The 23,075-nt window shown below is 44.4% G+C and overlaps 1 protein-coding gene across 12 annotated transcripts in view; it reads left to right on the plus strand.

The window, feature by feature from the left end:
• The window catches only part of FBRSL1 (fibrosin like 1), a 558,388-nt gene that overhangs the window by 529,570 nt on the left and 5,743 nt on the right, over positions 1 to 23,075 (plus strand). For 5 of the 12 annotated variants that reach the window (XM_075041518.1, XM_075041524.1, XM_075041523.1 and 2 more), the window contains 10 exons: positions 468 to 864; positions 2,447 to 2,700; positions 7,178 to 7,392; positions 9,619 to 9,669; positions 10,604 to 10,699; positions 14,080 to 14,151; positions 14,727 to 14,765; positions 15,645 to 15,716; positions 17,039 to 17,171; positions 21,268 to 21,345. In XM_075041518.1, the coding sequence (XP_074897619.1) occupies positions 468 to 864; positions 2,447 to 2,700; positions 7,178 to 7,392; positions 9,619 to 9,669; positions 10,604 to 10,699; positions 14,080 to 14,151; positions 14,727 to 14,765; positions 15,645 to 15,716; positions 17,039 to 17,171; positions 21,268 to 21,345 (1,407 nt within the window). Of the gene's footprint in view, positions 1 to 467; positions 865 to 2,446; positions 2,701 to 6,925; positions 7,087 to 7,177; positions 7,393 to 9,618; positions 9,670 to 10,603; positions 10,700 to 14,079; positions 14,152 to 14,726; positions 14,766 to 15,644; positions 15,717 to 17,038; positions 17,172 to 21,267; positions 21,346 to 23,075 lie in introns of all 12 variants that reach the window. The other 7 variants (XM_075041519.1, XM_075041529.1, XM_075041521.1 and 4 more) reach the window with 6 other exon arrangements.

A 23,075-nucleotide genomic window follows, 5' to 3' on the forward strand; every position in this document is an offset into this window, starting at 1 on the left:
GTAGCTGGAGTTGAGCCTCAACACAATGTAGATTACCTTGAAAGAGTGTTGAGAAACTGAAATGTCTTAATGATCAGGCTTGTGTTCGTGAGTTCATTATCAGCCTTAAAACTTGCATTGAGCAGGAAATACTGTAGCAGTAACTTGAGACACATTCATGCTCCTACTGTACGTAACCTTGGAACTCTGTAGAAGTCACAAAGCTGCATGTTCTTTGTAGTATGCATTCATTTAATGACAGCTAAGTCTCTTACACACATGCTAACAAGTACTGTAGACTGGCCAGTCAAGGACAGCGGAAGGACAGACACACAAACACACATCCCTCTTGTAGCAGCAGTGCTCCCACGATGCTCCCACGAACTGAAACATGACTTGTTTTTTCTCAGGCATACGTTCTACTAAGCAGAGAAACAAAAGCAGACCTTTCAGCATGCACTTTGTTCTTTTTCTCATTGCTCCATAAGGTCCCACCTTGAATGACAAGCCAGAAGCAAAAGCAGCCAATGTCCCAAAGGTGTCTGGGCTAGAGCGGAGCCGGGAACTGAGCACCGACGTGCCCTTCGCCCTGCCTATCCCCAGCCCCCAGCCAGTAGCTGCCGTTGTGACTTCTACTTCCTCAGCGCCCACGTCAAGCGCCAGAGCGAGCCCACTGTTGAAGAAGGAGCCAGTGATTTCAGCACCAGCACCACCAAGGCTCACGCCTCAGCCGCAGCCTCGGCCACAGTCACAACCTCAACCTCGGCCGCAGTCGCAGCCTCAGTTAATACCTGAGCTTCGGACCCAGCCTCCGAGTCACATCCCTCCACCTCTCAATTACCAAGTGCATCACCAGGTGGCCCACAACGGACTCAATAATATCAGGTAGGGGAAAGGGATACTCGTGTCGTCTTTGTGCTACTGCTGGGCTAAAGCTTGTTTCAAATGGGATAGAAATTGCTGGGAGGCGAGACAAGAGCACTCTTACTTAAGTGTGTGTAAGATGCTCCGTGTTTTGGATATTGGACTTTCTGTGCTGACTCCACAGGCTGGATTTTCCAGCAGTGGTGGATAACTGCATTTGAAACATGGTGATAAATGCTCCCTTTCTGGAAGAAAGGCATGTGTAACTGTGGGGTAAAGTTCCTTTAGGTCCGGTTTCAAGTGGAGTTTTGCACTGTCTTGTCTGAGCTGGCTAGTTCTTGCCTTAGAAATTTAAGGTGGATTGAGTTTGAGCAACTCCCTTGTTTCATATTGAGAAAGACTTCCATTGAAGTAGGTTTGTTCATGATTATCACAGTTTTTTTGGTTCACCAGCATCAAAAGAGGGATATCTATATCAGAAAATGCTCTGTGCTTTAGAACAGGGCTTCCGTGTAGGCTGAGAAACCTGCGTCAATCTGACATGTTCAGATCTAGCAGGAGGCTTAGCTTCGCTGTTTAAATTTCCTCCATCCAGTAAGTAGGAAGGGTGAAAATGGTATGGATAAAACATTTCTAAAGAAAAGAGTTCAGCCAGTCAACTGAAACCTGTATAGTCTTTTTGCTGGTACAGAAAATATGCCTTGCCTCCCAGACCAGAAGAACTAGGCTAGTTTAGACAAGATGAGAAAACTGATTTAAAACATAATATTTTGCTGCACAAAGGTCAAAATACGAATACAGAGAGCTGCCATCAATGTGTATTTCATAGTATCCTGCGTATTTAAGCTCTGTTGTGGTTTTACCCTGTAAATGCCACCATAGTATAAATGATTAATAATATTTCAAAGTACTCCAGATATCTCAGAGGTTTAGATTGCAACAAATAATTGGTATTGTGGGAATTACACTAAATAATAACTGCAATGATAGTGCCTTTCACCCCACAAAACTTAGATCACTTGCAGTGAAGTAATAATAGTAGAAGATGTAAAATACAGAATCATTATGAGAAAAAATTATTAACATGGTGCACATTTGCATGCTTGTGTGAATATAACTACACAGCATGCACAGCAGGTACAACTTGGTTCCAACATCACTCATGCTATGCAACTCTGTGCACCCAGAGCAACAGAAAAAGGAATTATAGTGATTGCATCGTATGATCACAAGGATGCACATGGCCACCGCAAGGTCATCAGAGGCTAAACAAAGGTGCAAAATCCATCTGCCGCTGTGGCCTTCATCAGTGTCTTGTAGATAGCTCTGAGGATTGTAACTTGGTCAAACAGCAGAGGAAATGTCACTCCAGAGACCCCAGGCCCCGTCCTGCCCTGTTGGAGAAGTTCATTAGGATTCGTTCCTTTCTCCACTGCAATTAAGAAAAACAAAAACAGAAGTTTGGGGAGATCAGTGTTACATAGCTGTGTTGCTTCTGGTAGTGTATTTCTTACACAGTTTCAGTCTTGTATTGTAACACACTCTCTCTCTTTCTCTCTCTGTCTCTCTCCCCGCTCTTCCCCCTATCTTTTTCTCTCTGCAGCCGGAGCAGCAGTGCTAGCAGTGCAACAAGCATCAGCCTCCCGAAACACCTTCCCCTCTCTCCCCAGATTCCTCCGCACCATTCCTCCGGCCCGGCTCTGCCCCTCTCCATCTCTAATCTTGCTACCTCGCACTTCTCTCTCAGATCGCAGACCCAACACCAGCACCATCCGGCCATGTTCGCCACCCCACCCACGCTGCCACCTCCACCAGCGTTACCTACCAACAGCCTCGTGATACCAGGTCACCCTGCGGGTAGGTTCCCTTCTTCTTCCAGGGCTGATCTGCCATGCATGCGCTGGAGGGTGTTGAGAGATGGGCTGGCTGGTGGGGCAGGTAAAACAAAGTGACGCAGACCCCTCGGCGGGCAGTGTGTGCTGGAACTGTGAGAGTGCTCGTGAAACAGGTAGGAGACCTGGACGTGCTTTACCAGATGAGAGATTGTAGAGACACACTCTAGCTTCCTATAAGAACTCTTCGAAACAAATTTTTCCAAAAAAAAATCTCCTTTCCAGGGCATGAGTTGTCCAGTGTGGCATTCCACAGTCATCAGACATTTTTTAGATTAACAAAGGCCTGATGTACAGTTTGCCATTCTCCCCTTCTTCCTCCCCACTGTAATGAAAGCTGCTGCTTTTAGAACTGTCTTTAAAAAACTGTTTCTGATCGTCCCAGAAAGTTGTTCTAGCTGAACACCTTTCCCCCTGTCTGGTCCTTCGACAAGCAGCACATCCTTCCAGCAGAGCAGGATCCTCTGCCTGCAGCAACTCAAGCTCTCTGTGTGCCCATGGCTCCTTGGCCTTTGTGTCTGAGGCAGAGACAGCTCAGCTGACAAACTGCTGTTCAACCCTCACTATCTTTGTGTCCTTTTAAAAAGTTTCCTTTGTTCACCGTGGCCCCCATTCTATTGTCACTTCTGCCCTAAATGCCCTGTTTATAGCTTATCCATTAGCCTACAGCTGTCCCTGGAAGAGACCCTGGCAGCTGGAGACTTCCCTGCAACTTTCGCTTACTGGGGCCTCCTTTTGATCTGGCATTTGACTCCACAACTAACTCAGCAGGGATTAAACAGGACAAGCATTTTGCAAAAAACGCACCCTCTGTTTCCTATGAAACCAGTTAAAGGAATAAGGAGAGAGCAGATTTGCTGTGGAAAAATCTGATGGCCCTGCATCCCCTTTTTTTCTTTCAGGAGCTAAATAATGTCCCATTATTTATAGCTGCTTCTTTAAATGAAAGAAAAATGTGAATTCATCCAAAGCGAGCTCTCAGAACGATGATAGACAAAAGTGCCGTGGGTTCCTAGCCAGAAGCAGGACCACATAGGCCAAAGCTGCCGGCTTTCACAGGCCCTGGCACCATCTAGAATTTCAACCACATGGTTGGGAAGATGTTGGCAGCGCTGTGGGAGACCTATTCATTGCTTCCCCTGTTTAAGGCAAAGGACTACTGTGATGGAGACTTTGAAAGTATTGCAAAAGGAAATAGCAATGCGCTCACTAAAAGCATGATATTGCAGTCAATGAAAGCAAGTATGTTTTCACCATTAACTTCAGGAGGTGCAAGATCAAGTGACCTATTCACATTCAGCAGCTTGCCAGGAAATGGTAACAGTCTTGCTCCTACTAAAAGGATTTCTCCTGCAATTTAAGCAGGAGAAGCCTAAGTTAGCGGAGGGAAAGGTCTGGGCGTCTAACCCTGCAGACAGTGAAATGCCTCTTGTCTGCATTATATGAAATGCCTGCAAACTGGCACATCATAAAATCGATACAGAGCGCTGCAGAGCCAGGAGCTTCTGTTGTCATTCACATAAAAGTTTCTTAAAAGCAAACAATATTGCTGAGCAGCCCTGAAGAGCTAGGATCCAACTGCCGCTAGCAGCATAGTCCTTGTTGTGCTGTTCGAGTGCATGTGTCCTCTCAGTAAAAGCACCAGCTTAGAAAAGCCATCAGAGAGTGTATGGCCCTTTGAAGTCTCCTTTTTGTCATGTTTTTCTCCCCCCTCTTTGGAGGAAAATGTGCTCTTTAAATTTACTTTGGCATGCTTGTCGCTGTTACTGAGAAGAGGAGCAGAGCACCTGCATTCACTGGTGGTACAAATTCAGGTCTCTGAATAACAAGAACGCACTTCTGGTGGCATTTCTTCCCTTTGCAAGGGAAGAAGCAAGTTATACAAAAGTATAAAGCAAGTTATACAAGTGACTTAGGAGCAACCCTCGTGTGGGCTGCTGTCCTCTACTCAAGGGCACCAAGGCTGGCCCTGATGTAGGATACACAGGAAACAGCGGCCTTTCTGTCTTCTCCTCTGAACATGAGGGTACCTAGCAACATTAGCAGGATTGGCCTTTTTCTGCCATGCCCACCTCATGTGTGCACACAGAGCAGTAGTGTTTGGGCATTCAAAGGGCTGCTCAGTCACTCTGCTGCTAGTTGTGGTGTTACATGGCCAGACCCGTGGGACGAGGCATCACTGGTAGGCACAAGAACTTAGTTCTGATCCTAACATTGCCCAGAGCGCCTCACAAAGCTGGGTTATTTCTCGGCAGTCCCATCCTTACTATGAAGCAGTCACTCCTCCAAGTGCCACACCGCTTTTCCAAACGTCTCCGGGCCTTTTCTTTTCCTGACAAAGGCCAAAGTTGTGGTACAGGGCTATGGGCTGGAGCCAGCTGCAAATCTATCGGTCTGACTTTAAGTCTCTTAAAGAAATTGGATATCAGAGCACTTACAACTGCCAACTCGCTTTTATCTCTCCCTCCAGAAAAGTGGATTATCTTGATGCTAACAGAAGGATTCAGTTTCTTTAAGTCATGCCAGATCTAAATGCATAAACACACACACACACACACACGAAATCATACTCATATTCTCTAAAGAGGTTAGGTTTTGGACCTAAGTGCTTTCAGCCTAGGTTTTTTTTTTCTTCTTTGCTTGCTTCAAGGAGAACCTATTATAGACTTTTTGCTCCAGTGCCTTAGGCTTCAGTATCACAACTATATGTACTTTCTTCTTTTGTATTAATCATTATAAAGATTGTAGCAATACACAGTACCTGCTTTTAGCAGTACAACTATTACTGAAAAGCAAATGACTTAGGCACCCAAAACTTGCTTTCAAAAGTGACTTTCAATAGGATGTAGGCTTCTAAGTGGTAGTAGAGCCCTTGAAATTCCCCATCAGAGGGCCTGTTTTTAAAGATCTTAACCATGTCACTTCAGAAAGTGATTGATTTAGACATTTCTAATGTTACTCTAAAAAATTTAAGTAAAAGAAATGCCTGCAGAACATGAAATAAAACTTTAAAGCGCATGTATTCTTTTGCCCCGTTATATTCAGTGCTGTAGCTTAAAATGGGTGTTACACTAAAAAAGTTCATGCAAGTTCAGAAGCAAGTAGGTCAGTCAGGAATGGGTGTATGTCACCCACAGCTGATGACACAGGTTGCTCTCAGCTCAGAAAACGTCTAACATGTTGGGTGCTGATTCCTCTTTGAAATTCTTAGGCAAAATTACAGGTGGATTTAATTGATACCAGCAGACATTTATGGGGAAGCAGACATTTGTCCTTATTGTCCTCAGTCACGTCATTTCTAAAGTGCTGGTATCTTCCACTGCCCTAAACCACATTCAAATTCAGTGCAAGCTGGTTCTTCCAGAGGAAGATGCTGAGAAGGGGCCACGTGTCTTACGGTGGAACATTTTATTTTCTGCAGTCATTGCAACCTTCATGAGATGTCGAGCCATTTCAGTGTTTCTCCTCTTCCCACTGATTCCTCCTCCATATTTTCTCATAGGAGAAAAGCCTGGAGGCAAGGACAAAAAATGACAATTATAGCCTGTTAGAAATTGAGGACAGGACCGCTTAGTATTTAAGATCTCAAAAAACCCTTACTTGCAAAGAAGGCCTCAATTTGTAGGATGGATGTTCCTGGCCAGTGTGTGCATGTCCTGGGGCTGAGAAGGGGGAGAATGGCACAGGGATCCATTGAGAAATGGCCACGTGAGCAGGCAGTTTCCAGCCACCCAAATCCGTGGTTATCTCGTGGCGTTGTAGATCTTGTCAAAGTTTTACCTCTTAAGTACATACGTGTTAGAGCGTAACGCGCGTCTTAGGCCCACCGTCCGTCTTCAGCGTACGCGTGTGCTTCTGAATTGCACACCTCTGCGGGAAGCAGGTCAGTATCACTCGTTTTAAAGCGAGCCGTCGTCCTCGAGGGCGCTCCCCGGCATCTCGCTGGCGCGGGAAGGTCCGGCCGGCGGGCCGCGAGGCCGGCGGGCCGCGAGACCAGCGCGCCGAGGTCCGTTCCCGGAGACGCCTGGGTGCCGCGGCCGTCCGGTGCCGGGGAGGAGGAGGAGGAGGAGGAGGAGCCCGTCGGGCGGGGGTAGCGGGGCCGCGGTCGGGGGGCCGGGGGCGGATGCTTGCTGACGCCCCCGATGATGTTTTCTGCTGTGATGACTCATGGTGTTCTCTCTTGTCTTTAGATACCAGCCTGTTGATATCATTCAACCAACCAATCATGTATTGCCAGCCTCATTCGGGGATTCTGATTGGTACTTTGTCACAGGCATCTCTCTTACCTCCACCAATGAGTCCTCACGTAGAAAACCACCACAGCATGACCTGCAGAAACAGGGAATGCCAGGTGAATATTGACTCTTTCTCCTCCGTCTTTGTGGTACTCACAGGCCCACGGGCCTCTGTGTCTTTTTTTTTTCTCTCTCTCTCTCCTCTAGATCACGAACTGCTCAGGCAAGAGCTGAACAACCGGTTTTTGGTTCAGAGTTCGGACCGGGCCGCTGCCTCACTTGGCCCGGTGCCGCTGCTGAGAGCGGAGTTTCACCAGCACCAACACACGCATCAGCACCAACACACCCACCAGCACACATTCACTCCTTTTCCATCCAGCTTGCCCCAGACGCCGCTCATGCCGCCCTCTGCACCTCCCATGGTGCGTACCCCAGCCCAAAATGTGAGGATAAGTAGAGCATCTCTGGTCAAAAAGCCTAACCCGCTCTTGTCAAACAAAACCCAGTCCTCTTCATTTCAGCCAGGCGTGATGTCCCTGCTCTTCCGACCTGGAGGTCTGGAGAGACAGGCCCAGCTCTCCCGAAGGGACCCCCTTTCCACCCAGAGCCTCCACACTGACCCTCCAGGTCCCCCACGCTGCTACCCGTGAGCAGATACCGCACCCGTGAGACGAGTCCAGAGCCCCTTTAGTTTCCCTATTCGTGTGTCCTGCCATGTGTTTCTATTTCCCCTTTCCCAGAGCCAGGTGCCGTGACACACCAAAACACACCAACAAGGACACCGCAAGATGGGTGGCCTCCAGTCCCAAATGCAGTCCCCACAACTGTTCGTTGCGGGGCGGACTGTACTTGCTTACCCTGAGCTCTCACCATAGTGCAGCATCTCATCTGATACGAGTTTTGTCCCTCTTCCTCCTGATTCCCTAATCTGTATCGATTTTGGCATTTATTATTTGATTACATCAACAAGCACTAATTTGTGTGTGGCTGGTTCTTCTTGTGGGAGAGATCCTCCTGGCCATGTGATAAGCGTTAGCATTTTGCCATTGAATTTGCTTGTAACACGATGGGACTTTGCTGCAGCTGTTACAAAATTGTTAGAGATCTGCTACAAATGGATTTTGTCAGTACTTTAAAACGCACTCTCTCCCCATTTCTGACAATTACTTTGTGAGATTGAAAGAACAAGATTCAGCTCTTTTTCTCCCTCTCAGTTTCACACTGTGTCAAAAATGTAGGAACAACCCTCTTCTGCTAAGGCTAGCAAAAGCCAGGAGTAACAGCAAAAGCAGCATTTGGGAAGAACTACCAAGAACTCAAGGAGCATGATGTTTCTCACTTTTCTTTCCCACTGCTGACTGCCCGATGACATTCTTGGGTTGTAATCTGCTTAGCAGCGAGACAATTAAAAGTAGTATCATCCACCCAAAATCCAGCCCCAGGTGTTTGCTCAATGTACTCCTGTGTAAACACCTTCTCTTCTTTTCTTGGTCTGTGTAAAACAATCTTGAAACTTTTCTCACAAACCTCCTGTGTTATTTAAGAATCCTGATATCCGATCCTGCGAACAGCTCCCTCCCCTCCCACCCATGCCCGTTGATGTCAGCCTTCATCGCAAAAACAGCTTGCAAGGCTCTTTTGTTATATTTCACTCACATCTTCTTATATTCCACTAGATCAGGTCTGCTAATCCCAACACCAGAGAAGAGTGTTGAAATTTACAGCTGCATGTGTTTGGTAATTTATGGTATTTACACTGGAGGGGACATGGCTCCAGTAATAACTGTAATTAATGAAATTACAAATCTACTCTCCTGCACATAGAGGAGTGTGAAACAGCAGCTGACTTGCCAAATAAGCAGCTTTTCATGGGGTCTCACAGCTCCCTTCCCTGGCTTCTTCCCCACTCCCTCCTCCCCAGCAGAATGTACATACTGTTCAAAAATGCAATGTATATATGCTTTGGTTTTGCTTCCAAGGTGGTATAGGACAAATGGTCATAAAAATAAGTATGGGTCACAGAATGCACACATGGAGGTGTTAAAACCCCATGCTGGAACAGAAAAGGTTAACCATCACCTTTTCTCTGGGGCACTCTTCTCTTTTGCAGGGGAGGGGGAATATATAGATATTTGTGCATCTGAAGCAGTTAAGCCCTTTTCCAAACGATTTTGGCACTTACAGGAACCCAGAAAATGGGGAATTGGTATTGCTTGCCCCACAGTAGACATTGGAGTCTAATGGAAAACGTTCCCTACCTTCTAGTCTGTGATCTAGTTCAGTGCTCCAGAGGCACATCCCAGATCTAGACCTGGAGCTGAACTTCCCTGTGTTTTCTCTGTGCTGCGGTGTCGGGACTGCTGTCTTCATAGTGAAGGAACCTCTTCACATAATGCCTGCAAACAGGGTTCTGCAGTGAGACTCGGCAGCACCCAGCACAACCCGGGGGCTAGCACCTTTCCATCTCCGTTAGCTTTGGGAAATCAGTCAGTTCCCTGATAAGCGAGTATGGAATAACCAGTCAGTTCTGCTCTGTTAAATGCTGTACAAACGGGCCATGATTATTTGTCTGTATTGAAGTCCTGATGTGTCTGCTACTGCCAAAACCAAACTCACCTGTTTCCTTTTTTTTTCTCTTTTCTTTCCAGTTTGACAAGTACGCTCCCAAATTAGACAACCCTTACTTTCGACATTCCAACGTGAGTGCTTACCTTTCTAGGTGGTGTCTTTGTTAATGGTTCTGCTTGTACTTCTTTTGCTTGTTTTCGATTGATCAATAATGTTTTGATTCATTCATTCCTAAAGCTCTTTTTCCGTCTTGATTTTTTTTTTTTTTTTAAGGTACAAAATTTTCTTTGGGCTTTTTTTTTTTTTAAAATCTTTGTCTGCTGCATTTTTGCTGCTGCGGCTCTATATTGCTGTGCCTGGGATGGCAGGGAATGCGCAGAAATGGCTAAATCCGTGGTCATTGCGGTATCTTTGCAGCTGGTGCTTCTCACAGTGCAGCAGCCCGGAGTGCATGGCTCTATCACAAGATTTTGCTCAGGTCACAGGAGTAAGTCAGACTGGTGGTTTCTTCCTGGTGCTCCCCACTGCTCCAAAGCACAAAAACTTCATCTTTTAGGACTTGTAAAACTGCTGTATGTGCTCAGGAGAGGCCTAAGCAAAACTTAACCCAATGTACACAACTACAAGGTGGTGTGCATGTTGCCTGTGGTTAGTGTGCAATGCAGCATCTTGTGGTTCTTTTTTTGCTTTGAAAATTAAAGCAGGTCACATTTCAAAATGGGGTCAATTTGTTTGCTACTGCAGAAAAATGCAAAGTTAACCAAAAGTGAACATAAAACCCAAATTATTCCGATTCCTCTAAAAATGGTGAATGCTCTGTGCTTCCTGCAATAGTCCACAAATTTTAAAGGCACACTTGTTCAGCACTACCTAGAAAATTAATCAGATGAGTGCATTTTCCAAGTTTTGGCTTTGTTCTTAAAAATTTTGAAAGCAAATTTAGTGTGTATTTTCACTGTGGCACTCATTCAACACAGTACTATTTTTGTATGTGCCAGGCTTGGCACCTACCTCCATTATTGTTCAAGTTGTCCTGTGACATAAGCATCTCTTTTTCTTTTGTAGTTCTTTCCAACCTATCCTCCAGCAATGCCTGGAATGCCACCCATGCTTCCACATTCAGGTCCCTTTGGGTCACTTCAGGGAGCATTTCAACCGAAGGTACAAACTTCTTCTTATGAAGGCTTTGTTCTTTTGCTGGGAGAGAAACTGTATTCAGAGTTGTGTCTCTGGTGATTTAGTAGCACATGATTTAACTAGCAGAAGTGCAGCACAAGGTTGGAAGCAATCACCCCACAGATCTGTGAGCATCCTCTGCACAAAGCAGCCAACACTTTAGCAGAAATTTTCTCTTGGCACTACAGATCATTCCTTGGAAAAGGATGTAGTGGTTCACTTGGGAGGTCAACTGAAACTGGAGGAGAAGCATACAGTCAAATGCATTATTTGATTGAAATATTTACAGCTAATAATAGACCCATGAGTCTCAAATCATTTTATAAATTTAACGGTCTGAGATTGCAAAAGATAAACTGTGTTTATTCCCAGAAGAAAATGAGAAATTGACGGTACAAGTGTGGGAACAATAGGGAGAGACTGCTGTAAATGGGTAGAGCAATTTGAAGGAGCTGCATTTTTATTCCCAGCTCCAACACTGTCTGACCTTGGGCAAGTCGCTTAAATTTTCTGTTCCTCAGCTTCCTCATCTATAAAGTTATCTTGCAGTAGGTTTTGTAAGGGTTGATTAATACCCGCAAGCTTCTTTGAGATAGTGTGTTTGAAAGGTGCACTGCAACTGTAACATATCATTACAACTAGCACTGATTGGCATTTGGAAATGTTGCCATGATAACCACCATTTTTGACGAATTCTGTGGTGTGCACTGCTTTTTTTTTCCTCCCCGACTTGTTCTTTTCATTAACTATTTGTAAATGTACAGAAACTGTTAAATCTCTCCAAACAAGAGAGATGCATCATATCTTTATAGTATTTGTTTTAAAATGGAGCATTTACTTCATTTGTAAGGTAATGTGTTTAGCTTCCTTACCTACTGTGATTTTAGAGATTTCTTATCTTGAACCGCATTTCCATAGAGCTCTGCTACTGTGTTAGAAGACTTGAAGGACCAGCACTGTAGCCAGCCCGTTTCTGTTTGCATTTGGAAGGTCATTTCCATAACCATACCAAGCAGGGCTGTGGGGTGCGCTTCTCACTGACATCGGTGGAAGTCCGTAATTAACAACTGCTGCAAATAAGGCCTCTTACAACCTTCCCACTTAATTTTTTTTAATGGAAGCTGGAGTGTTTCCTCAGTGCCTATCGAATCCCTTACACTATTTTATTTTCTGGATACCTTACAAATAGCAAAGTCTCTAAAATGGCTTTTTTTTCAACAAGAGTGCTGTATGTAGTGGCTACAGGCATTGAAGAGGAACAGTTGCATCTAAGCAGAGGGAGCAAGAGGGACCGAACATAGCTATTCCTTGATGGAGTTTGTCCACTAGTGTTAATTATTGCTATTCTTGCAAGGGATGCCAGGGGTTCCCTACAGACCTCAAGTTGTCAGGGTGTGAACTTGACTTCCCAAGAAAAGGAGCTCCACAAATAAGGTGGAATTGGCAAAATTTGATAGGGTTCGGTTTTGCCATAAGGCTACTGTTAATGAGGAGCTTCTGATACCCGATAGCATGCTCTTCTGGCTTCCATCTTCATTACAGAGCTTTATAGATACCATCTCACTCTAAAATACCATTAGACCAAAGAGAAGCAGTTACAAAGCAAGAAAGAAAGAGTAAGCACAGACCCTTTACATTTTTAAACAGTTCTTAGTGCTGTATTATAACTAGCTTTTAATTCATTTTAACGATAGATACATAGAACATTTGCTAGCTTGAGTTTAAGCAGCATAAAGTCACAGTCTGGTGCTATGGTTAATCACTAACATCACTTGATCTCTGGACAGTGCTGTATTTACATGCAGTCTAACATCTGAAAAAAAGAGGGATAGGTTGAAAAATGGATCTGCTGCTTTGGCACATTATTTTCCAGTTTCCTAGAGGAGACAGAGCTGAACTGCTGGGCAAAGCCACTCTAGTCATCGTTACTGCATCATTTTTCCATGCTCTCTCCCTCCCAAGCTGTTTGACTAAAGCCTTCATAATCACTACAGACCTGATGATTTGGTTTTGGCACACTGAATCCTGCACTTCTTGCTTTCCAAAGCAGAGTCTTGATTTTGTTTTTCCCCTTCCCGTGTCAGTTGCCTACAGCTGTGCGTGTAAATCCACTGCACATAAATCCAGGCTGACGGTAAACTTCTCAGTGAGTTTCCCGAAGGCCATTTCTCACAGGCTAACTTGAAAAGGTCAGAAGTATTCAGCTTACTTTGCTGGAGGAAGCATTCACATCTTTCTCCAGGGGACAAAGGGACAGGATGACACCATGCTATTAACATGTTGTGATCCTAAAGCTCTTGCCTGTATGATAGCTGTAACTTATTTGCCACCTTACATATACCTCAGCTGTCAGACAGGCCCTGAGAGCACAGATCTGCCTGGGGAGTTCATTGACTTACCTACATACACACACACGAGAATTCTCTTTTTAACGAGTCTGGAAGTTACGTAGCCTTGGCCAAATTAAAACCTATCTTTCCTCCCACACCCATGATTTTACTCATTCCTTGTACAGTTCAACTGTTTGAAATCTACTGTAATTTGACCTAAAATGTGAGTGAAATAATCTCTTGGGGAATGAGGTTTAACCCCTCTGCCCTCAGCTGTGCGGAGGCACCAGGTGCAGTTGCTCTGGGAGTGGGAGATGGATGAATGCCAGAGTGAGAAGACGAACGAGTTCTTGGGGATTGTCTAGGACAGGGCAACAGGTGGGATCCGGAGGAGGAGGAGGAACAGGGATTCATTCAATGAGGTGTTTAATTCTTGCTGGAAAATGATGGGATAAACAATGCAAAGCTATAAAAGACCCACAAGCACCTTCTAAGGTTTCTCATTTTGCCTTGTCGAAACAAATAGATGGGCTGTTGCCTTTTTAGCCGTTGTGTTATCTAGCTCTGGTCAGAGAGGGGCCATGGTCCAATAGGTGGAATATGGGACTAGGGTGCTTGAGTTGTTCTGTTCCTGACTGCTATACTGGTTGCTGCCTGAAACATGGAGGGAGTCAGTCCACCTCTCTCATTCTCTCTCCTACTGCCTGCCTGTTTTGTCTAAAGAATAAGCTTGGTGGGCAGGGACTGTCTCTTCCCATCCACTTGCATACTGCATAGCACAATGGGGTTGTGATTTCAGTGGGGCTTAGGGATGCTGCTGTAATACTGTTACTGCTGCTAAATAATAATAGATGACATGGTGGTTAAATGCTGTTGGCTGTCAGTAAGAGATAACATTTAGCGCTAATGTAGCAATATGCGTGTTCAAAGCACAGTACAAACATGGACTAATTAATGCCGTTAACATCAGATAGAGATGTTAAATGTACTGCTGGTATGATACAGTATTATTCACGCTCTATTCTTGTCTTTCAGACTTCAAACCCTATTGATGTAGCAGGTAGACCAGGCACAGTCCACCATACGCTGCTGCAGAAGACTCCAGGGGTAGGCAACAATATATAACCTTCCTTTCAGCTTACCTGGATTTACAGTAAACACAGTGATTGCTCATAAAAAAAAAAAAAAAAAGAGAGCAGCTGGTGAGCAAATTGGCCTTCTAGACTCTGAACGTGCAGTCAGGACAGAAGTTTCTTTTTCTGGTGAGACAACAGTAGCCTCCACCAGTCGTGAATACAAAGGGATGTATTGACTTCTTTTAACAAAGTCAGAGGGAAATGGGGCAGGAAACCCCTTCAAGGTCTTTCCCCTAAGCATTGCCTGGAGAGTAGTTTTATGTGCTCCATTTCAGAATGAAAATAAGGTTTGGAAAAGCACTGCCACTTTTCAGTTGCTGGCATGAAGCTGCTCTGTTTATCATAAAATTCTGCTGAGTTTGGTGCAAGGAATTAAAGAGTATTAAGCCTCCTTTAAGCCTTTTAGGTTTCCCATGTCACAGGGGACTTCTCTGGAACATTGCTTGCTAAATGCTTTTATTTGTTCAGAGGAAGGAAGTTCCCCACCTTTCTGTATATTGGCTAGTTTTAGAAAGACTGATTGTTTTATTTCTGCTTTTTCCATAGGTGTCAGACCCTTATAGGCCTCCAGTAAGAGTAAGTAAGGTTTGTGGGGGATTTTGTATACATATATATACACACACACACACACTTCAAATATTGTGCATGTGTTTTTGAAATTTAATGTGTCCAGTAGAAAATTTCACACTCGTCCTTCATTTAAAGCAAAATGCCTTAGTTAGCTCTTAGCTGCTTCTGATTAATAACATTTAGGTTAAATCCCAGCCTTACTTTGCATCCATTTATGTGCATTAATAGTTCACAGTATGAAATAAGGGTCGCAGAAATAAACGACTGTGAGCATGGACAGACATTCACCAGTGATCAGATTCATGGTGGCTTAGGTCAATGTGTTTTATTTGCACTTCTGAAGTTCCACAAAAACACCCTACAGTGAGTACCACAGCTCAGCTGAAAAATAGTAACTCGTTCAGCTGTGGCACTGCTCATCCCTGGTGATTGTTTGTCCACACCCTTTTCCTCCCCAAATGCAAGCAGCCATAATAACCATGCGTGACTTAGCCTGCAGTGCAGCAGGGATGAATGAACAGGGCTCTTTTCAGAAGCAGAACTGTTAACGATTAGTTGCGTTCTCTTAAGCATGGCATACTGTTCTTTGCTGCCATTTATTTTAGTTTGTGAAGGAGGGAGTGCAAGTAGGAAAGAACAAAGCAGGGATCTCAGATCTCCATGAGATGAGGAAGATATCCCACATCCCACATTCTTCCTGTTTGTTTCCTCCTTAAATTAAACATCATCTGCTGCAGTACAGAAAAAAAATGTTGATCACCTATTGTGCCATTTTAGTAATCAGCCTTTCTCATTGCTTAGCTGCCTGTTTGACAGTAAGGGAAATGAAACGTTCTATCTGATGGAGATTGCTAACGTATAAATTAATCTAAATTCTTGTGCTTTCCATTGCAGAAACCCGGGAAGTGGTGTGCGGTTCATGTACAGATCGCCTGGCAGATCTACCATCACCAGCAAAAGATAAAGGTAATTCAGACAGTTTTTGGAACAAAGCCAAGTCTTTTGGCTTACAGATTATGTTTTAGTGAGTAATGAGCAGGAAGCAGTTACTGTTGGTGATTCTCAAGCTTGCCTGTATTGATTAACTAACACTTTCAATCCTTTAACCTTTATTGTAGTAACCATAAAGTTTATGTGAGGGCAAAGAAGTTGAGTTGAAGGGCAGCAAAATGAGCAAGAGATACTAAGTGCACAGCCAGAAATAGAACAAGAAAGGGAGGGGGGAGAGGTAATTTTGCCCCAAATCCATCTTTTTTAAAAAGCATACATGTTTAATGTTATTTCCCTTCTGTACTAGTACCTCCTGTGGAATAGGGAGTATTACCCCATTCATAATGAAATGACCGATACGGTGAAGAACTTAGAAGAAAACGTAGAGCAGGCGAGTAGATTGATAGTTACTGTGTTAGAGGTTGTTGGGCTTTCTGCACTGCTGTGATGATGGGCAGAGGGAGGGGGTTTAAGACTCAAGAGGTAACAAGACGTAGGTGTGCCGGGGTGCTGTTACAGGCTCGAAGTTCCCTGTGGCAGGCAGAATAGCTGATAATGGGATTTCTGTAGCGTTCATTTTTTCATAGCTCTTGCTGTAGTTTTTTTGTCCTGTTAATGAAGAGTATTAAGTGCTTAAGTAGGTGCACTGTAATTAGTGCCTCTACAAGTGGTGTATGTCCATTTTTTTTTTAATAAGCAAATATATCATCTTTAAGCTATTGAGAGACTTCTATGACTTAGGTGCAGTTCTGACCATGACCACTTCTATAGGGGAAGGATAAAAATAGCTTCTGGAGGAGCCTCATATTTTTCTTTATCCTTCGCGCCTTGTCTGCATACTGAGCTATGCTAGCAGCAGGAAGGACATAGTCTAGGAACATCTCTCTCTCTCTCCAAACTGGAGAAGCAAAACAGACAAGTCCATCACCCAGCTCTCAAGACTTGTGTTGGCAGCTTTCTGCCTGCAGAATATTTTTTGTCAGGCTGAGAGCGCCGACTGATCCTGGGGAGCAGCGCACTCGGTGTATCATGTTGCATGCTCCACTGTGTGTGCTGAGGGGCTGAGAGCTCACTTCAGACCTTATTCATGTGGATGAGGCAGGCAGCTGAGAGGCTGTGGAGCGAAATGGCCTTACAGATGCTGTCAGAGCATGACTGTGGTACGTGACCAGAGACGCTGCTGTCACTCTCGCTAAGTCTCCCTGGCAGGGCTAAGCAGGAGTGGGCCTGAACTCCCTGTCTTTTTCTCCCATAAAAAAGGAAGTGTATAATGAGATTGTTTTTATATCACTTGACAGCAAATGCAGCTGGATCCCCACAAGCTAGACATAGGTGGTAAACTTGACCTGTTCAGCAGACCTCCCGCCCCTGGAGTGTTTCCAGGCTTCCATTATCCACAGGATCTTGCCAGGCCTCTGTTTTCTACCACAGGTAAGGGAAGATCATCATTTGTTGCAAAAAAAACCCAGTCGGTATATGCAATATGTGTCTCTACAGCTATGTACGCCTCAAAAATTGAAGCAGGCAAGATGGTTCATAGGGGTGTGGAGGCACTGGCAACTGTTGTGACCTGGGCTCTCAGAGCTGCTGGGCTGGGCTCTGCCACCGCCTCCAGTGCAGGATCCTCCGCACATCACCGAGCTGCAGCAGTTGGCTCTTACATTCATGTCTGTGCAGCTGGCTCTTATGCATCCTGATTAATAGGCTATAGAGTGATTTTAAAAAGCAATTTTGACAAAACACTTGAAAATGTTTCCATTGCACAGTACTGGAAGTGGCCCCGGTCTCTTTCTTGCTTTTATATTTGCCATGTTATTCTTCTCAGCTCCTCCACTCACCAAGTTTCTGTTTGTTTTCTGAAAACAAGGGGGGTTTGTAAAAGGAAGACTTCAATAACAGCATTGAAAATATCACAGAAGGTGTATTTGTGAAGCGTTTAGTTTTTAAACATAAAATCCCTCTATGTGTTATGAAGTCCAGCAATCTCTAAGGCTTAAAATGGCATATTGAATTAGAAAAAAAAAGAAGAATTAAATACAGTTTACATTGATCAATTGCTTTCCAATCTGTTGGAGAAGTAATTACAATTAATGCAATTACCAAAGTGCAGTAAGCTTCACGGTGCTGTTCTTGATGGCTCTAACCATGGGAGACTGCAACTCTGACATTCTGGTTTTGGAGGTCACAGGTACTATTCTTGTTTACTGCCATCTACCAAATGTTGGTTTTGTTCTCTTCCCAGGGCCTAACTTCCCCCCCAGACTTTTCCAGATTTTCTTTCTGTGTTTAAGATGCCAAAGTATGCCTTCTGTATGTTACTAATTGGCAACTAACGTAATTTTCTTTCCTAACTTCGGTTAGGAAAGTTAGAAAACTCTGGTTTTATGATGCAATATTGCGCTTTCATTCTAACTCAGTGCAGACATGGTCATATTCAGCCTTGGTTCAACCCTGTTGAAATGAATGAGGTTAGAATTGTTAGGATTTTTGTCCCAAACGAGACAGAAAAGGAACAGATGAGAATCAAGCTGAAACCTCTGTGAGAACTGAGTTTCAAACACAGACGTCAGATAGCCCTCAGGAACTCCACTGGTGGTTCATTTTGTCTTTCCACTCTTATCCGTGGGTGGAAATTCTTAACCATCACATGCGTGTTTCCACTACGTATCATCAGTGCTGATAACTAGTTGTACATTGTAGGATGCTACCCTGTATTTTGGTCTCTGTAAAGGTACTTTGATAGTATGGGACCAAGATACTTATTGCATCTGCTTGGATGCATAAGCACAGCTGATTTACAAACCTTTGACTGTCTTCCTATGGCAGCTGTTTCCTTATCACTGTCTTCAGTCTGTCCTGTGTTGTCATTACAAGAATCTTGTTTCATGTATGGGTTTGCTACTGAAGGTTATATTGGGCAGAGTTTACCCTAACAGGCAGAAAAGCACCAGTCCAGTTGGTATCTTGACCTTTTTCTCTTAAAGGTGCAAGCATGGCTTGCTTCTCCATTCATAAAAGCAAGAGGGAAAATAGTATGGAATAGATACATTAAAGAAGGCAAATTCATAGAAAACTTTCACTAGAGATAAACAAACTTACAGCAACTTGTCCATGAGTATATTAATCGCAAGAGCCATCACACAGTAAATCTAGGTAAAGAGTGCTATCAAAGTGAACAAACACTGCAGCAGTAATATATAGATGAATAAATCTTTTACTCTGCAATATCCGAGGCATTCTTTTCACCTTATCGAACAAGCGTGCAGTTGATGTGAATCATTGGTTCTGCTGCATTGCCTAGTTACTGTGGGAGACATAAGTTATCTTAGGGCCACCTGTCTTCAGGACGGATGTTCAGCTGCCTGGCAGACGCTATATTTAATAACTACCTGACAGCCTGCAATGCCGCTCCTGGCTTTCTCGGGAGGATTTTTTATTATCAGCCCATGTAGTTGAGTTTGTAAGCCGTCTCCTTTGAAGAAATCTCCCATCCATTATACACCTTCTGAAATCTTAAAGGATTAGAAAGATGACAGTCTCCATTCGTCTTGAAGCATTGGAGCAGTCAGAATGTTTATAGATAACTCCAGGTCTCGTTGCCGTGGTCTCTCTTAAGTTTCCTCAACTCATTTTCTGGCTGCTTAGGTTTGTGGTGCCCAAGCTGGTGAGGGACATGCAGCGCTGTCTCCCTCTCCGGTTTTATAGTCTGTTCATCTTCTGGACACATGAGTGCCTTTTACAACGACCATCTGTTGTTGGGCTCTGTCACCAAGGAAGACCAGGTCAGGGACGGACCAGGACCTCTGTAAAACGCTGTTTGGGATGCAGTTTCTCTTGTGCATATTAATTTCTTCCCTCCATTTCCCCCCACTTTTGCTGTGACCTTCCATAGTGTTATGAGCACTGATGATATATGGTGGAAATGTGCATTTGATGTGGCTTGGACACGAGGGGCAGGAACTTAACCAGAGCAGGTCCGCCACTGGTGGGAATCATTCATATGGGCCACAGATGAGGCAGAAGTCCTTGTGGTGAAGGTGACAGGAGAGCTGGAATCCCAGGTGGGAGGAGAAGGATCATAATCCTCTTTTCTATAATAGAAAGTTATCACTTGAGAAAGCACTGACTAGGTGAGCTGTTAGTGAAGAGCCCATGTTCATGCCCAGTATGGCTGCTGATGTTTGCTAGAGTCGACCTGTTACTCTTCCCAGTACTAAGGGGAGTTAACTTTTACCAACAAAATATATGAGACAAGAGCACTGAAAAGCTTTATTTAGGTGTCGGTCTGTTTAGCACATGACTTAACGTCCTCAGGAAAGTGCTGTTTCTGTCATTCTGTGGAATTACTACTTTCTAACAAAATGAGACAGTTAATGCACAGGTGTGGCAGGTCTTGCTTTCTGCAAGGGAGGCAGAAGTTGTGTTTGCATCCAGGCAGCATCTGAAAGTTATGATAGTTGCTAATTCTGCTTTGTCTGCAGTAGTGGAAGTACTAGCAGGGAGGAGGCACCAAAAGAACGTTCACAGCCTAAACAGTTGGAGAGGGCTGGTCTCGTTAGTGTAATACTGGAGGCACAGAAGCGTTTTGTCACATGCATCTGAAACATTAATATTCAAAAGTTGTTTTCAGGTGCATCCTGAAAACCGTCTACTAACCTTAGGGGGTGAAGCCAGGCCCATGAGATGGCCCAAACATACTGTCATTTGCAGGATACATCAAGTTAATGTTCCTCCAAAAACCATGTATCCCAGTGGCAGGTGACACCAGTGCTTTTCACACTGCGGTTGCAAGCCTGTTCAGGTTTACACGCATCTGCCTGCAAAGGAAGCAAATCTCTCATCTTCTGCTCTGAAAGGAGAGCAGAATTTTCTGCATGAGCCTGGTCCACCTTGAAATACAGGGCAGACCAGCTTGTTTCAGCCCATTCCCGCCCCTCGCCTCAACCTAATGTAATCCAGCATGCTCAGCAGTGGTGTTCCTTTCCCAATGAGGTAGCATGGCACCATGGCAATAAGCAGTGTCTAGGAAAGGGAAAAAAATACCACGGGGGGAGCCTGTGGATGCAGAGACAGATGTAAGACCATTGATGGAGCTCTCATGGGAGAGTCATGATTCATGTTCCCTGCGTGCCTGTCATTAACTGGTGTTTCATATAGACTCTAATCAGTCACTTCCGAGCACCTTCTGTCTGGGCCCATAACCTGGGCTGACCTTTTTTAATGTAAACACAGAGTAATGACTGAAAATGCCAGACAAAGAAATTCACTTCCTCATGACTACAGGTGAGCAGCAACACTCCCTGCAAGGTCTCCTCCTGCCTCCTAGTGCCCACAGACTCCTTTAAAGGGCACTCGGAGCAATCCTGCCTGTACCTCGCTCAGCTGGTGTTTGGGGTCTTCCCCTGCCTTTGCTGTGTTTAAATCTGGCCTGTGCCTTTGCATCTGGTTCTTGAAAGTGATGGCCAGGACCTCTGTGTATGCAAGCAGTCACTTGCCACTGAACTAAAAAGGGACCTTGTTCTCACAGGTGCAACACATCCAGCCACCACCCCTTTTGGTCCTTCACCTCACCACAGCAGTTTCCTGCCTACTAACCACTTGGCAGGTAAGTGTAAGTAAACCCTGCCTTCACCTTTATACCTCTGCCCCGTTCCTGGCTCTCCGGTGTGGTCTGCCTTGAGGCACTGTAGCACTAGGGGAGGGAGAGGCTTAAACTGTCTCAGGAACCAGAAGCTAGCCAGCTTCTCACCCATGCCAGCTTCCCAGCGCATCCCCTCTGCTTTCCTCCAAAGGAGAGGGGCAGGATTAGCAGACCCTCTCCTGCAAGAGAAGGCATTGCAGGGCAGGCAAGTCTGTCACTGCTGGGACACTGCACAGGAGCTGAAATGTGACCCGTAGAACCCTTTTATGGTGCTGAATGTGCCCAAGTAAATGGGGTAAATTTAAGCAAAGGTACCTCGAACAAGCCACAGCTTAAAATGGGCTCCTCCCGTACCCTTTCCCACATATGAAAGTTCTTGGCTAGGTTCTTTATTAAAGTTCAGTGAACAGTTCCTGGCAAATAGCTGTTCTGCACATTTTGCCAGCCTTTCAGTTTCCTAATTGGCAGTAAGTAGAGCCTGATTTTCTCAGATTTCCTCATTTTAGAAGCTCACAAGCAGCTCATTGCCAATTAAAGTTCAAGCTCTGTTGATTAATGTTTTAGTAACACTCATCCAATCAGTAAATGTAGCATGCCACATGACCTAGTAGACTTTTTTTCTGTTGCAAATACCCAGATTTACATCAATTCCTGAACATTCTGTCAAAATTAACTGTATCTCTACAGAGTCACTCAACTACATAATTTCAAAGGGGAAGGGCAAGAACAGCTATTTAAAAATAAGTAAATAAGCAAATAGCTGTTAGCTTAAAGATGCAAGCTATTTGTGCTATTTGCCTTGATATTTTAAATACAAGGATATCCATGAGGAAGTGAAGAGCAACTCACCTCCTGTAATGTGGCAAGTTAAAGACTTTAAAGGGACAGTGAAAAAGCCAGTGGGCAGAAGGAGGAGTTATTTAGAATTGACCAGAAGGAAAGAAAACAAATATACTGGTACGATTTAACCCATAGCCATCTCTGGAGTGCAGAAACCTGAGTCAGGCTATATCTGCTCAGAGAGGAACCTCTTCTGATGATGGGTACCTTTAATGAAGAAAAAAAAAAGGCAGGAAAGGCAAGACTCATCTTTTGCCTCAAAGGATACAAACCTCCCATCCCTTTGTCATAGTAGCTCCTAAGACTACGCTATCATTTCCATCACCACTGGGATCAAGGAAGCTATTATGGGAGAGGATTTTGGCGCAAACAGGCCACAGTTAGTTGTCGTAAGGATGGATGTCTGTAGCAATTAGTTTAGGACTGTCTCAATGCACTATTACAAAGAGGGTACAAAGTTGTATACAGAAACAAGAGTGAAACAATGCAACCCCTCAGTATGCTGACCAAGGAGCCTGCTGAGGTTCTTCTTTCAAGGCAATTGCAATGCTTCTACTATTAGTACTGTTACGGAAGGAGAGTTATAGCTCAGCAGCAGCCACCCTAATTTCAGCTATTAGACCTTAATTTCTAGCTCCCCTCTGACTGGCATACAAAAGTTTATTACAGCACCTGTTTGCAGAGTGAGCACTGAATCCCTTCTCCATTTTAACATGATGGGAATTTTCTGTGCAAAGAACCTTGCAATGAGAAGGATCAGCTTAAAGTCTGGCCTAATCCTACTTGGATTCAGACCGTTAAGAAGGGGAGGGGTGCGTTTCATTCTCCAACATTCTTGGCTAAATGCCTGCTAA

Source organism: Buteo buteo, chromosome 11 (genome assembly GCF_964188355.1).
Source record: "Buteo buteo chromosome 11, bButBut1.hap1.1, whole genome shotgun sequence".
Taxonomy (NCBI): domain Eukaryota; kingdom Metazoa; phylum Chordata; class Aves; order Accipitriformes; family Accipitridae; genus Buteo; species Buteo buteo.